Source organism: Pipistrellus hanaki, assembly GCF_964339955.1.
Source record: "Pipistrellus hanaki genome assembly, chromosome: X".
NCBI classification, from domain to species: domain Eukaryota; kingdom Metazoa; phylum Chordata; class Mammalia; order Chiroptera; family Vespertilionidae; genus Pipistrellus; species Pipistrellus hanaki.
The window spans coordinates 82,478,675-82,491,160 of NC_140524.1; the positions used below are offsets into that span (position 1 = coordinate 82,478,675).

The 12,486-nt window shown below is 34.6% G+C and overlaps 1 protein-coding gene across 1 annotated transcript in view; it reads left to right on the plus strand.

Moving 5' to 3' along the window:
• TMEM47 (transmembrane protein 47) overlaps nt 1-11,772 on the plus strand; it is a 34,755-nt gene extending 22,983 nt beyond the window's left edge. The window contains exon 3 of the mRNA XM_084869773.1: nt 8,391-11,772. Within this exon, the coding sequence (XP_084725899.1) occupies nt 8,391-8,569 (179 nt within the window). The 3' untranslated portion in view covers nt 8,570-11,772. The remainder of the gene's footprint in view (nt 1-8,390) is intronic.
• The last annotated feature ends 714 nt before the right edge of the window (nt 11,773-12,486 follow it).

Sequence of the window (12,486 nt, forward strand, 5' to 3'; positions counted from 1 at the left end):
GGTTCCAGAAAGGTCACTTGACCCTCGCATAGAGCTTCATTGGAACTAATTATTTTGAGGAATCGTGCCCTCATGAATTTTCTGTACTTCATCAGTTTTATGCCCAAGATAGATGACTGCTATATAGACTTTCTAGGAACATTAATCATATTGGTAATAATGATCTTTTATAGCTACTTAGAACAGATGAGAATATTGTAGATTTTAATGCACAGAATTTTAGTTTAAGTAAGCACACTATCCATCCTATTACTTTTAAAAAAATGTAATAAGCTATCTTTTTTTATTTTATCAAGGTTTATTCTTGTCTCTTACTCCTAAATTGTATGTTTGTTGCCACACTTTTGGAGTTTACAGTATTTTTAAGATGGGTTAAATAACAATAATTTTAACTAAGAATTGACTACATAATCAGGAGTTGGCAAACATCCTTCCCTCCTACCACCTACACACACTGAGTGCTTCCTACTCATCCTATTTTTTTCTTTATTGAAAGTATTACAGATGTCCCCTTTGTTTACTTGCTTTTTTTTCCCATTGATCCCCTCCACAACCACAACTGTCCTTCCCAGGCTTGAACACTGTTGTCTATGTCCATAAAGGCATGTAAGTTCCCGTTAATCACTCCCTACCAACCCCCCCACCCTGCTTTCCCTTTGAAATTCATAGGTCTGTTCCTTGCTTCTATGTCTCTGGATCTATTTTGTTCATAAATTTATTTTGTTCATTAGATTCCATATATGATTGAGATCATGTGATACTTATCTTTCTCTGACTGGCTTATTTTTTATTTATTTATTTATTTAAAATATATTTTATTGATTTTTTACAGAGAGGAAGAGAGAGGGATAGAGAGTTAGAAACGTCGATGAGAGAGAAACATCGACCAGCTGCCTCTTGCACATCCCCTACCGGGGACGTGCCCGCAACCAAGGTACATGCCCTTGACCGGAATCGAACCCGGGACCTTTCAGTCCGCAGACCGATCCTCTACCACTGAGCCAAACCTGTTTCGGCGGCTTATTTCATTTAGCATAATACTCTCCAGGTCCATCCATGTGTCTCAAAGGGCAGGAAATCATTCTTTTTACTGATGCTTAGTATTCCATGGTATAAATGTACCACAGCTTTTTTATCCACTCATCTGCTGATGGGCACTTCGGCTGTTTGCAACTGTGCTGTTGTGAACATAGGATAGCATATATTCTTTCTGCTTGGTGTTTCTGGTTTCTTAGGATATATTCCAAGAAGTGGGATCCCTAGGTCAAGTAGGAGTTCCCTTTTTAGTTTTTTTAGGAAACTCCATACTGTTTTCCACAGTGGCTGCACCAGTCTATATTCCCACCAGCAGTGCACTAAGGTTCCTTTTTCTCTGCATCCTCACCAGCATTTGTCATTTGTTGATGGTAGCCATTCTTTCAGGTGTGAGTTGATACCTCATTGTCATTTTAATTTGTATCTCACTGATTATTAGTGACTTTGAGCCTTTTTTCCTATGTCTCCTGGCCTTCTGTATGTTCTCTTTGGAAAAGTATCCATTTAGGTTCTTTGCCCATTTTTAATTGGATTGTTTGTCTTCCTTTTGTTAAGTTGTACGAGTTCCTTACATATTTTGGAAATTAACCTTTATTGGATGTATCATAGGCAAATATGGTGTCCCATGCAGTGGGCTCTCTTTTCATTTTGTTGATTTTTTTTCAGTGCAGAGCTTTTTATTTTGATGTAGTCCCATTTGTTTTATTTTCTCCTTAATTTCCTTTGTCCTAGGAGATGTTTCAATAAATATGTTGCTAAGAGAGATGTCTGAGATTTTGCTGCCTGTAGTTTCTTCTTGAATTTTTATGATTTCATGCCTTAGATTTAAGTATTTTATCAATTTTAAGTTTATGCTTGTGTATGATATAAGTTGGTGGTCTGTTTTTTTTTTTTTTTTTTTTTTTTTTTTTTTTTTTTTTTTTGCATGTACCTGTCCAATTTTCCAAGGAGCTTTTATTGAAGAGACTATCTTTTCTCCATTGTATGCTCTTGCCTCCTTTGTCAAATATTAATTGAGCATAGTGGCTTGGGTTGATCTCTGGGTTCTCTGTTCCATTCCATCGGTCTATATTCCCATTCTTATGCCAGTACCAGGCAGTTTTGAGTACAGTGGCTTTGTAGTATAACTTGATATCTGGTATTGTGATTCCTTCAACTTTATTCTTCTTTCTCAAGATTGCTTCAGCTATTTGGGGTCTTTTTTGGTTCCATATAAATATTTAGAATGTTTGTTCTAGATCTGTGAAATATGCCATTGATATTTTATGAGGGATTGCATTGAATCTATAGATTGCTTTGGGTAGTATGGACATTTTAATGATGTTGCTTCTACAAATCCATGAACACGGTATATTCTTCCACTTAATTATATCTTCCTTTATCTCTTTTTTCAATGTCCTATAGTTTTCAAATACAGGTCTTTTACCTTATTGGTTAAATTTATTCCTAAGTATCTTAATATTTTTGTTGCAATGGTAAATGGGATTTTGTTTTCATTTTTCTTTCTGAGAGTTCATTATTGGTGTATAAAAAAGTGTGTTGGGTTTTGTCAAATGACTTTTCTGAATCAAATGATATGATCATATGAAGTTTGTATTACAATCTGTTTATGTGATACTAGGAGCCCAGTGCACGATTCAAAATTGCACAATGCCTCCCACCCTCAAGTCGTCAGTCCATCCCTGCCTTGCTTCCCGAGCTCCGCAGCAGCTGTGGCCACTGCCAGTCTGGCCCTGCCTCACTCTCCAGTCCTTGTAGCAGCCTTGGCCACTGCTGATCAGGCCCTCCCCCAGCGCAGGCTTTGAGGCCCCTGCTGCCCCACCCCCAATGCTGTGCATGCAACCTCCTCCTGTCCAGTTGACCCGTTACGGAGTCCCAGTTAATTAGCATATTTCTCTAATATATATATTTCACATTTATTGATTTGCAAATATTGTACCAGCCTTGCATCCCTGGGATAAATCCCACTTGGTCATGGTATACGAACTTTTTAATGTATTGCTGGATTTGATTTGCTAGTATTTTGTTGAGGATTTTAGCATCAGTATTCATCAGGGATAGTGGCCTGTATTTCTTCCTTTTTAGTGTCTGGTTTTGGAATTAGGGTAATGCTGACCACATAAAAGCAGCTTGTTAGTGTTTGTTCCTCTTGAATGTTTTGGAACAATTTGTGTAGGCTGGGTTAGTTCTACTTTGAATGTTTGGTAAAACTCCCACGTGGAACTGTCTGCCAAAGAAAAGCCAGGCTTTTGTTTGCTGGGAGGTTTTTGTTTGTTTGTTTTTTTAACGGCTTCATTTTCATCAGTAGTTATCAGCCTATTCAGGTTTTCTGATCTTTCTGATTGAGTTTTAGAAGATTATACTTTTTTAGGAATGTCCATTTCATCCAGGTTGTCTAGCTTGTTGGAGTATAGTCATTCATTGTGTTATTTTATGATCCTTTGTATTTCTGTGGAGTCAGTTGTTACTTCACCCCTTTCATTTTTTGTTTATTTGGGTCCTCTCTTTTTGTTTCTTATTGAGTCTGGATAGAGGTTTATCAATCTTGCTAATCTTTTCAAAGTACCACTTCTTCACTTCATTGATCCTTTGCATTTTTTTTTTTTACTCTCTATGTCGTTTATATCCTCTCTGATCTTTATTATTTTCTTCCTTCTCTTTACTCTTTGTTGTTCTCTTTCTAATTCTTTACATTTTTGGATTAGATAAGTTATTAAGAATTTTTGAGTTTAATAACATGCTCTTTAACTCCATGCGTTTGTATGTTTTTGAGTGTTTTCAGTGTAATTGATTTCTAATTTCATGCCACTGTGATCTGAGTAGATGCTTGATATGATTTCAAAATTCTTGAACTTGAAGAGGCTTGTTTGGTTTCCCACATGTGGTCTATCTTTGAAAATGTCCCATATGTACTTGTGAAGAATATGTATTCTGTAGCTCTGGGGTGAAATATTCTGAAAATGTCAATTCCATCTGATCTATTTTGTTTTTTAGGATAGCAGTTTCCTTGTGTTTTTGTTTGTTTGTTTGTTTGTTTGTTTTTTGTTTGTTTGTTTTTTTGTCTAGAAGATCTATCCAGTGATGTCAGTGAGGTGTTAAAATCTCCTAATGTGATTGTATTGATGTCAATCTCTCCCTTAAAGTTCTCCAAAAGTATTTTTATATATTTGGATGCTTCTGTATTGGGTGCATATGTGTTTACCAGAGTTTTATTCTTCTGTTGTATTCTTCTCTTTAATATTATGAAATGGCCCTCATTATCTTTTGTTATGGCCTTCACTTTGAAGTCTATTTAGGCAGATATGAGTATTGCTACCCCAGCCTTTTCATTTCCATTTGCCTGGAAATTTTTTACCCTAACTTTACTTTCATTCTGTATTAGTTTTTTTTTTTTTAATGAGGTGGGTCTCTCTCTCTCTCTCTCTCTCTCTCTCTCTCTCTCTCTCTCTCTCCTATTTCTTTACACACACACACACACACACACACACACACACACACACACTGAGTGGCCAGATTATTATGATCTCTGAACGCATAATAATCTGGCCACTCAGTGTATATCCTATATAATAAAAGGCTAATATGCAAATTGTCCCCTCTACCAGGAGTTCAATCAATAGGCAGGCCAGCCAGCTTCCCATGTCCCCTCCCCCTAGCCAGGCTGACCAGACCTCTCTCATGCACTGATTCATGCACTGGGCCTCTTATATATACTGAGTGGCCAGATTATTATGCATTCAGTGATCATTATAATTTGGCCACCCAGTGTATGCTTTATATTTATATCTCTCTATCTATATATAGAGAGATATATAAAATTTCAGAGAGGAAGAGAGAGGGATAGAGAGGTGGAAACATCAATGATGAGAGAGAATCATCTATCAGCTACCTCCTGCATGTCCCCCACTGGGGATGGAGCCCACAACCCAGGCCTGTGCCCTGACCAGGAATGGAACTGTGACCTCCTCATTCATAGTTCAATGCTCAACCACTTAGCCATGTCAGCTGGACTGAGGTGTGTCTCTTTTAGACAGTATATATTTAGGTTATGTTTCCTCATCATTCAGCTACCCTATGTCTTTTAATTGGGGCACATAAACCAATTACATTTACGGTTATTATTAGTTAATAACCTTATTTGCTTATTTATTTTAATTCTTATTCTTTATGCCTGTGTTCTCTTTTGTACTATTTTTTCTTATAATAGTCCCTTTAGCATTTCTTGCAGTGCTGGTCTGGTAGTAATAAACTCTTTTAGCCTTTTGGTCTGCAAAGCTCTTTATTTCACCTTTGATTTTGAATGATAGACTTACTGAATAGGGTAGTCTTGGCTTCAGTCCTTTGGTTTTCATTACTTTTGTACTTCATGCCATTCCCTTGTGCCTTGTATTTCTATTGAGAAGTCAGCTGACAGTCTTAATGGGAGCTCCCTTATCGGTAACTTTCTGTCTCTCTCATACAACCTTTAAGATTCTAATTTGTCTTTAATGTTTGCCATTGTAATTAATATGTGCCTAGGTATAGGTCTTTTGGTGTTCATTTTGATTCTGACTTTCTTTGTTTCCTGAACTTCAGTGACTTTTTCCTTCACCAGGTTAGGGAAATTTTCAGCTATTATTTCTTCAAACAGGTTCTCGATTCCTGCCTCAGATTCTGCTCCTTCTGGTTCCCCTATAATGCACATGTTGTTATGTTTCATGATGTCCCAGAGCTCCCTTAGACTCTCCTGCTTTTCATTTATTTTCCATTTGCTTCTCTAATTCACTAATTCATTCTTCAGCTTCTTCCAGTCAACAGTTGAATCCTTCTAGGGTGTTCATTTCAGCCATGCCATTCTTCATTTCCAATTTATTTTTATTTAATGTTTCAACCTCAAAGTCGTTCACATTGCTTTAGCTCTCATTAAGTCCTTACAAGCAGACTGTCAAATTACAGTGGGGAGGGGAGGAAGATCTGGGGGAGATAATAGATCAACCAAAGGACTTGTATACATGCATATAAGTACAACCAATGGACATAAAACTCTGGGGAGGGAGGGGATGTGTGGGAGGGAGGGCGGGGGGCAAAAAAAATCAATAAAATATATTTTTAAAAAAAGTCCTTATAGTTCTCATTAAGTTGCTTGTGGTTCTCTGAATATTTTGAGCACTCTTACTAACATTACTCTGAATTCTTTATCTGACAAATTGCTGTATCCATTTTATTCAATTCCTTTCTGATGATTTCTCCTTTTCTTTCATTTGGGGTTTTTCTTTGCCTCCTCATTTTTGTTGTTCCTTTGAATTTGTTTCTGTGTATTAGATCAAACTGCTATGCCTCCCAGATTTTGTGGGGTAGTCATATGTAGTATGAGTTTTGTGGCACCCAGTGGTGCAGTCTCTTATATCTCCTGAGCTGGGTGCTCTGGGAAAATCCCTTACTTGAGTTATTTGGGTTCTCCTGTTGTATTTGTATCTTGAATGTTATTGTCCTATTCATAGATGGAGGTGCTGACAAAATAGAACAGAATACAACACAACAAAATACGAAACAAAAAGAATAAAACACAAACATACACAAGACCCCTATAGTACCACAAAAAACAGCCATGAGAGAAAAAAATTAGGAAAGAGAAAAAAGAGCAAGAATGATAGAAAAAGAAAGAAAGAAAGAAAAGAAGAAAGAAAGAAAGAAAGAAAGAAAGAAAGAAAGAAAGAAAGAAAGAAAGGAAAAAATCAAAACAAACAAACAGAAAAAGGGCAGGGAAGGAATATGTAGATGTATAGCAGTCTCCAGATGTTTTATGTCCTTCCTTGATATAGTCTCCTCCTCAGCTTGACTTCAGTTGGTAAATCCAGATGAATGGTCTTCACTTTAGTTGTATTTCCAGTCTGGCCCTGGGACAAGGTACAGGACAGGTCTGCCTATTCAGCCACCATTTGTACTCTCTCATCTGGAAAATTGTTTAAATGAAGTGCAGATAGTAAATATTTAAGGTTTTGCGGACCACATCATTTCTGTTGCAGCAGCTCAACTCTGCCTTTATAGTACAAACAGTACATAAATTAATGAATCTAGCGGTATTCCAATAAGACTTAAAAAAAAAAAAAAAAGACCAGATTTGGTAGTTTGCCAGCTTCTTTCACATAGATTTTTCATGGAGAAGATTATTTGTTTCATATAGTAGAGAATGAGGCAGATGCATCCCATAAATTCTAGTGAAATTTATTTATAAAATAGAAGTGCTATATAATTGATTCTATAGCAAGTTATGATTTTGAATGGGAGATATCTCTTGTGTAATCCCATGTCTCATAAAAATATACACAGAATAAATACCAATTTATTTAGATATTTTTTAAAGCCCTTCCTGATTAATTTGCTTGTTTTATTTTATTATATATGGCCGAGAGCAAAGATTTTACTAAGAACTAAAAGCTAAATTTTATGCTCTGCTGTAGTAGTGTTTATTAGACTACTACTAGAACCAATAGTCTCAGTACCATTATTTTCCCTGACTTCATAACTTAATTCTTCTTTGAAACTAAGGATTAAATATATAAATATCACCTGTTATATGTAATAAGCAGGGTATAAATGGTGTGACTTCTAGACAAAGTTGCCTTTTGAGCCTTTTTTAAAATGAGGGTTATGGACTGGATTAGAAGAAAAGAATGAAAATAGTTTTTGCTAGGGTAATATGATCCAAAATATCAAAATAGGACTTGCTGGAATACTGGGCTGGGTTAGATGATATTGAGAAGCAATAACCAAAGCACATTTTGAATCACAAGTTGACTGTTTTCATAAGTACAAATGAATTTGAAGTCCCCAATTCCTCAAACGCATAAAAATAAGGGTTTTAGCTCATATTTGGGGTCACTATTCTTGGGTTGCTTGGTTTTGTATAATGGAGCAGTTGAGCTTAACTAGTACTACTTGCCATAATACTAATAATTATATACATGGGTAGGAAAAAGTAGGTTTACACTTGTGAATAAACAAAATAGTTTATTCTTATATTTATTAGTTATTGTTTTATTTATTTGTATAACTGTTAGCCCACTTTTCATCACCCCTGTATGTATTTGTAAAGTGATAATTACTTCTTGGTATGTCCATAGAAATTACTATATTGAACTAATTATTTTGACAAAAACTAGAATAATTCTTACTGTATTGTAAAAAATAGTGTTAAACAAAGAAAAATGTTAATATTTTAAAGTCTATACTATCTAGGGTAAGCAATGCTTCAGATGTTTTGGCTTTTTGTTTATTTGGTTAAGAAGTAATTCTTGTAACTATGTGTATTATATGTTATATTATCCTGTTTCCTGTAAATACATTTTTCTAATTTCGATTTGCTTTTCTTTCAGTTGTTTTACAGGTTTGCAGCCTGGTCCTTTACCCAATCAAGTTCATTGAAACTGTGAGCTTGAAAATTTACCATGAGTTCAATTGGGGTTATGGCCTGGCGTGGGGTGCAACTATATTCTCATTTGGGGGTGCCATCCTTTACTGCCTGAACCCTAAGAACTACGAAGACTACTACTAGAACCAATAATCTCAAATTGGGGGGTTTGGGGGGGGGAACATTCAACAAGGATTACATCTGCATCTTTTGTAACTCACTATTTTCTAAAACACTTGTAGAGTGTCAAGCAGTTTGCTAAGTTGATTTAATATCTTTTGCCTTTTGGCTGTCAACATCATAACCAGCTTTTACATCCATTTTAGGGACCTGCACAAATTAAGGGAGCTGATTAGACATAGGCAAATGTTGCAAACTTCCAATATGTTCTTGTCATTTTTCTTGACAAGTGAAGGGTCTATATAACAGCAACCATTGTGAGAAACTAGTTGGAATGAGAAATGCCTGCATCTCTTATTGCCTGCAGGGGAGCAGCTGGCATAAGCAGCATTTAGGAGTTCCTTTTGCGCTGACAAGGATTTAACAGAGTCCTTATCACCTGCTTTTCCCACCCAATGACTAAATTGCCATTGGTTTTTTGCTTGAGTGAGCTCTTGAGTAGTGAACTGCCCATCAGTATCTAATGGGAGTTCTAAATGTAAGTTGTTAATGGTACATATTCCATCCTCAAGAGTACTCTTTTTAATGGGAGGTTATGCTTTGGCAATCAGCATTTCCTTAGGAAAGGTATCAAGACTTGGAGAGGTGCTTTTCATTATGTGGTTAGAAATTATGCCTCAACCATATCTATAATGAGGAAAATTGGGAGTCTCTACCTTTCATGGGGCAACTAGGAAGACATATGCATGAGTTGCTTTTGTCCTAAATACCCGTTAAATCATTTATCAAACATTACAGCAAATAATTGTGCATATGTAACAAACTTAAGTGTTTTTATAGAAGATGGACCATTAGCATAAATGGTAATATGTTGTTCCCTAGCCCTACACTTGCATTTGCCTATTATACGTAGAATTAATATTTGCTCTAGTGAAGTGATTTGAACACTAACCTTGTACGCGTTGTTAAGAGGCTTAGATTGGTATGCACACTTATTTACCTTACAAAAGTACATATTAAAGCTTTTGCTCTATGTTCTCTACTATTCCACTGGAAAGTTTTAATAGAATTGTATAAAGAAGAAAAATTGAAATGGTATTAATCTAAAAATACTTCTGTAAGCACTGTAGTTCAAAAAAAGAGTAGCAATTAGGTTGGTCATTTTGTTTAAAATAGAAGGCTGCCTTTTTCAAGTATTTTAAATGTCTTTATTAAAAAATAAAGGAATAGTGATAGATTTATTTGAATGTCTAAATGTCTCAGTAGAGGAGTGGGATTCATCTGGTTATCACCTGGTCCTCTGATGTTAACTAATGGGCTAACTGATTTGTGCACACAATTATGATGGATTTATGTTAAGGGAATTATTTGTTGACTGTTCAAATGTAAGGAAATATCAATAACAGGGAATAAGTTTGCAACTAACCTCATACTGCAAGCTTGTTCATCTTAATCTGTTTAATATACAAATTTGGATAGTTTAATTATAAGCATATTTTTATATCAAATATACAGTTCTAATATAAAAGTTATAAATAATTATTTTTATTAACAAAGACACTAAAAACAGTATGTCCTGGTTTTGGCCCTCTTGCAGAAAGAAGCAGTGGAAAAAATCATTGAAAGCACACCTATGTTCTCTTGTATTACAAACTCTGTTAAGAGCAAGACCACATCAGTAGTATTTAATAATTTGCTTTCCCTCCTAAAGCAAAGTTCTGCTTTCAGCTTGTCTTAAGAACTGTTGCCAAAACAACAGGAAGAAAAAAACTATTTTATTATTCAAATGCTTAAAAAAAAACTCTTCTGACTTTTCTATAGAATTACAAAGTAAATATTAAGTATCAGGCTTATTCTTATTTTAGCAGTGACAGACACAAGTGATTAAATACATCCTAGAGAGAAACCTTTATAAAAGTATATGTTTCTATGTAGAATCATAAGAAACTATGAGTGGACATTTTCCAGAAAGATGTTAGTATTATAGAATCTTTTGAAGCAGTTTTCTTGATAAATACACATAGTAAAATCTGGGTCAGACTGTCTTGCAGTTAGTTAATTGCATATTGTCAGAACAGCATGAGAAATATGGAAATATGATATTTGTTGGAAAGGGATTTCTGCTACTAAACACTCTCAATTGTGAGAGAATCTCTTTATTCCTTAATAATGAAAGAACAGTACTTTGGTACTGGCATCAGTGAGGCACTTTTCTTAGTCCTAATAGAGGATGCAGTGTGCTGTTAGACTAATATCACATCTCAAGTCTTATCAAGTTTTTATGCTCTGTCAACATGACAAGCTGAAAAGTGACAGAATATGTTATCAGCTAAGGCACACATATTTGCAGTTTACTGAAAAGTAGATTGCTTATATAACTTTTTCTCCTTAGCAGTGAAGAGCCCTATGCTATATTTCTACCATCACTAATGTTGTTTGGAAGTGTTTCATTATTAACAAGCTCAGTAATACATGAGTTGTTGCTCATCTGAAATACAGTTTTGTCTATCAGAATAAACACAAGTGAATTTCTCAGCTACATAACATTGTGTATTTGCAACTTTAGGTTTGTTTGATGTTTTCTTACAAGCAAAACTGGTAACCATAAACTTATTGTTTATCTTAGAGAGAGATACATACACGTGTAGCAAAAAGTACTCAGCAGGGCTAGTTATTCAGATTTCTTGCACAACTATTTAGCTTTTTGTAAGTTCAACATGTAAATTTTAAAGACAAATATAGAGAGACCTATGTGTTTGAAATATAAAAGATATATATGGATTAGCATGTACCTGTATATTATTAAACATGCAAATGCACTGACTGGTAAGTGATGTCTAATTGTATGGCTAGCAATGTGATTTATTCAGACTGTATTTTTGTACAGAGCAGCTCACACTAACTTATGCCTCTGTGTCCTCTTTAATGCCTAATACTGTGCCTAGATATTCATGTTTTAAAAATAAAATATACTTCATGCTGTTCATGCTATTAGTTTCTCTACTGCTGTTCTATATTTATTATTTTTAAAATATATGACATTTTACTACTTAAATATGAATTCCTGATATTCTTGTTATTTTTTTTAATAGTCCTCTTGGGAAAACCTGTTTATCACTCCATTGGTTTTCAGTTTGCAGTTTCAAGATCAGTTCTTCGTTTCATGATTTGTGTAGCTGACAAATTATCTATGTGGAAAAAAATAAAAATAAAAGTGGTTTCACGGATGTGGTTTGACTGTGTCTTTTCTACTGTACACAGGTTTCTGAATTACATGTCTTCAGTTCATTTTCTCCTTTATATAATCATGTTGAAAACAGTTTATTCTGACATACCCATTTTGTATCAAATTTCCTTAAAGCTATATTTTATTTCAAATTCTCAAGATTCTATCCTCTGCAGCTGAGTTACATGAAAAATAAAAGGAAATATCTTTTTAAACTTTCTGTTTTAAAGGAAAGGGGGACACAATGTGGACTATCATTTTTTCCTATTCTCTAATCACACAATTAGAAACAGTAGAAGTGAAAAGGTTTTTGTTTAGTTTTCAGTGTTTGCAAGGTATCTTAAAGCAGGATTTCCTACGTCATTTCTGTTTTGTTTTGTTTTTAATTAGAGAGGAACTCTAAATTTTCAGTGCACATGTATATATGAAGAAATTCATAAATTTAATGTCAAAAGTTCTCATCACCATTTGTCTATATAAAATGGTGAGTATACTTGGAAAGAAATTTAAGTCCGACAATCAAATTAACTTGTATGATTGTCAGGAAATTATCTTATAGTTATAAATAAGATCATATATGATTGAACAACTTTCTTGTTGGTAAATCAGTTGGAATATAAGATACATTTTTTTGTCATGAAGATATCCTTCCATATCTCATAAATCCTCAAATTTTGATTGTTCCATGGTATATTTTTCTGGTAAAATATTGTAA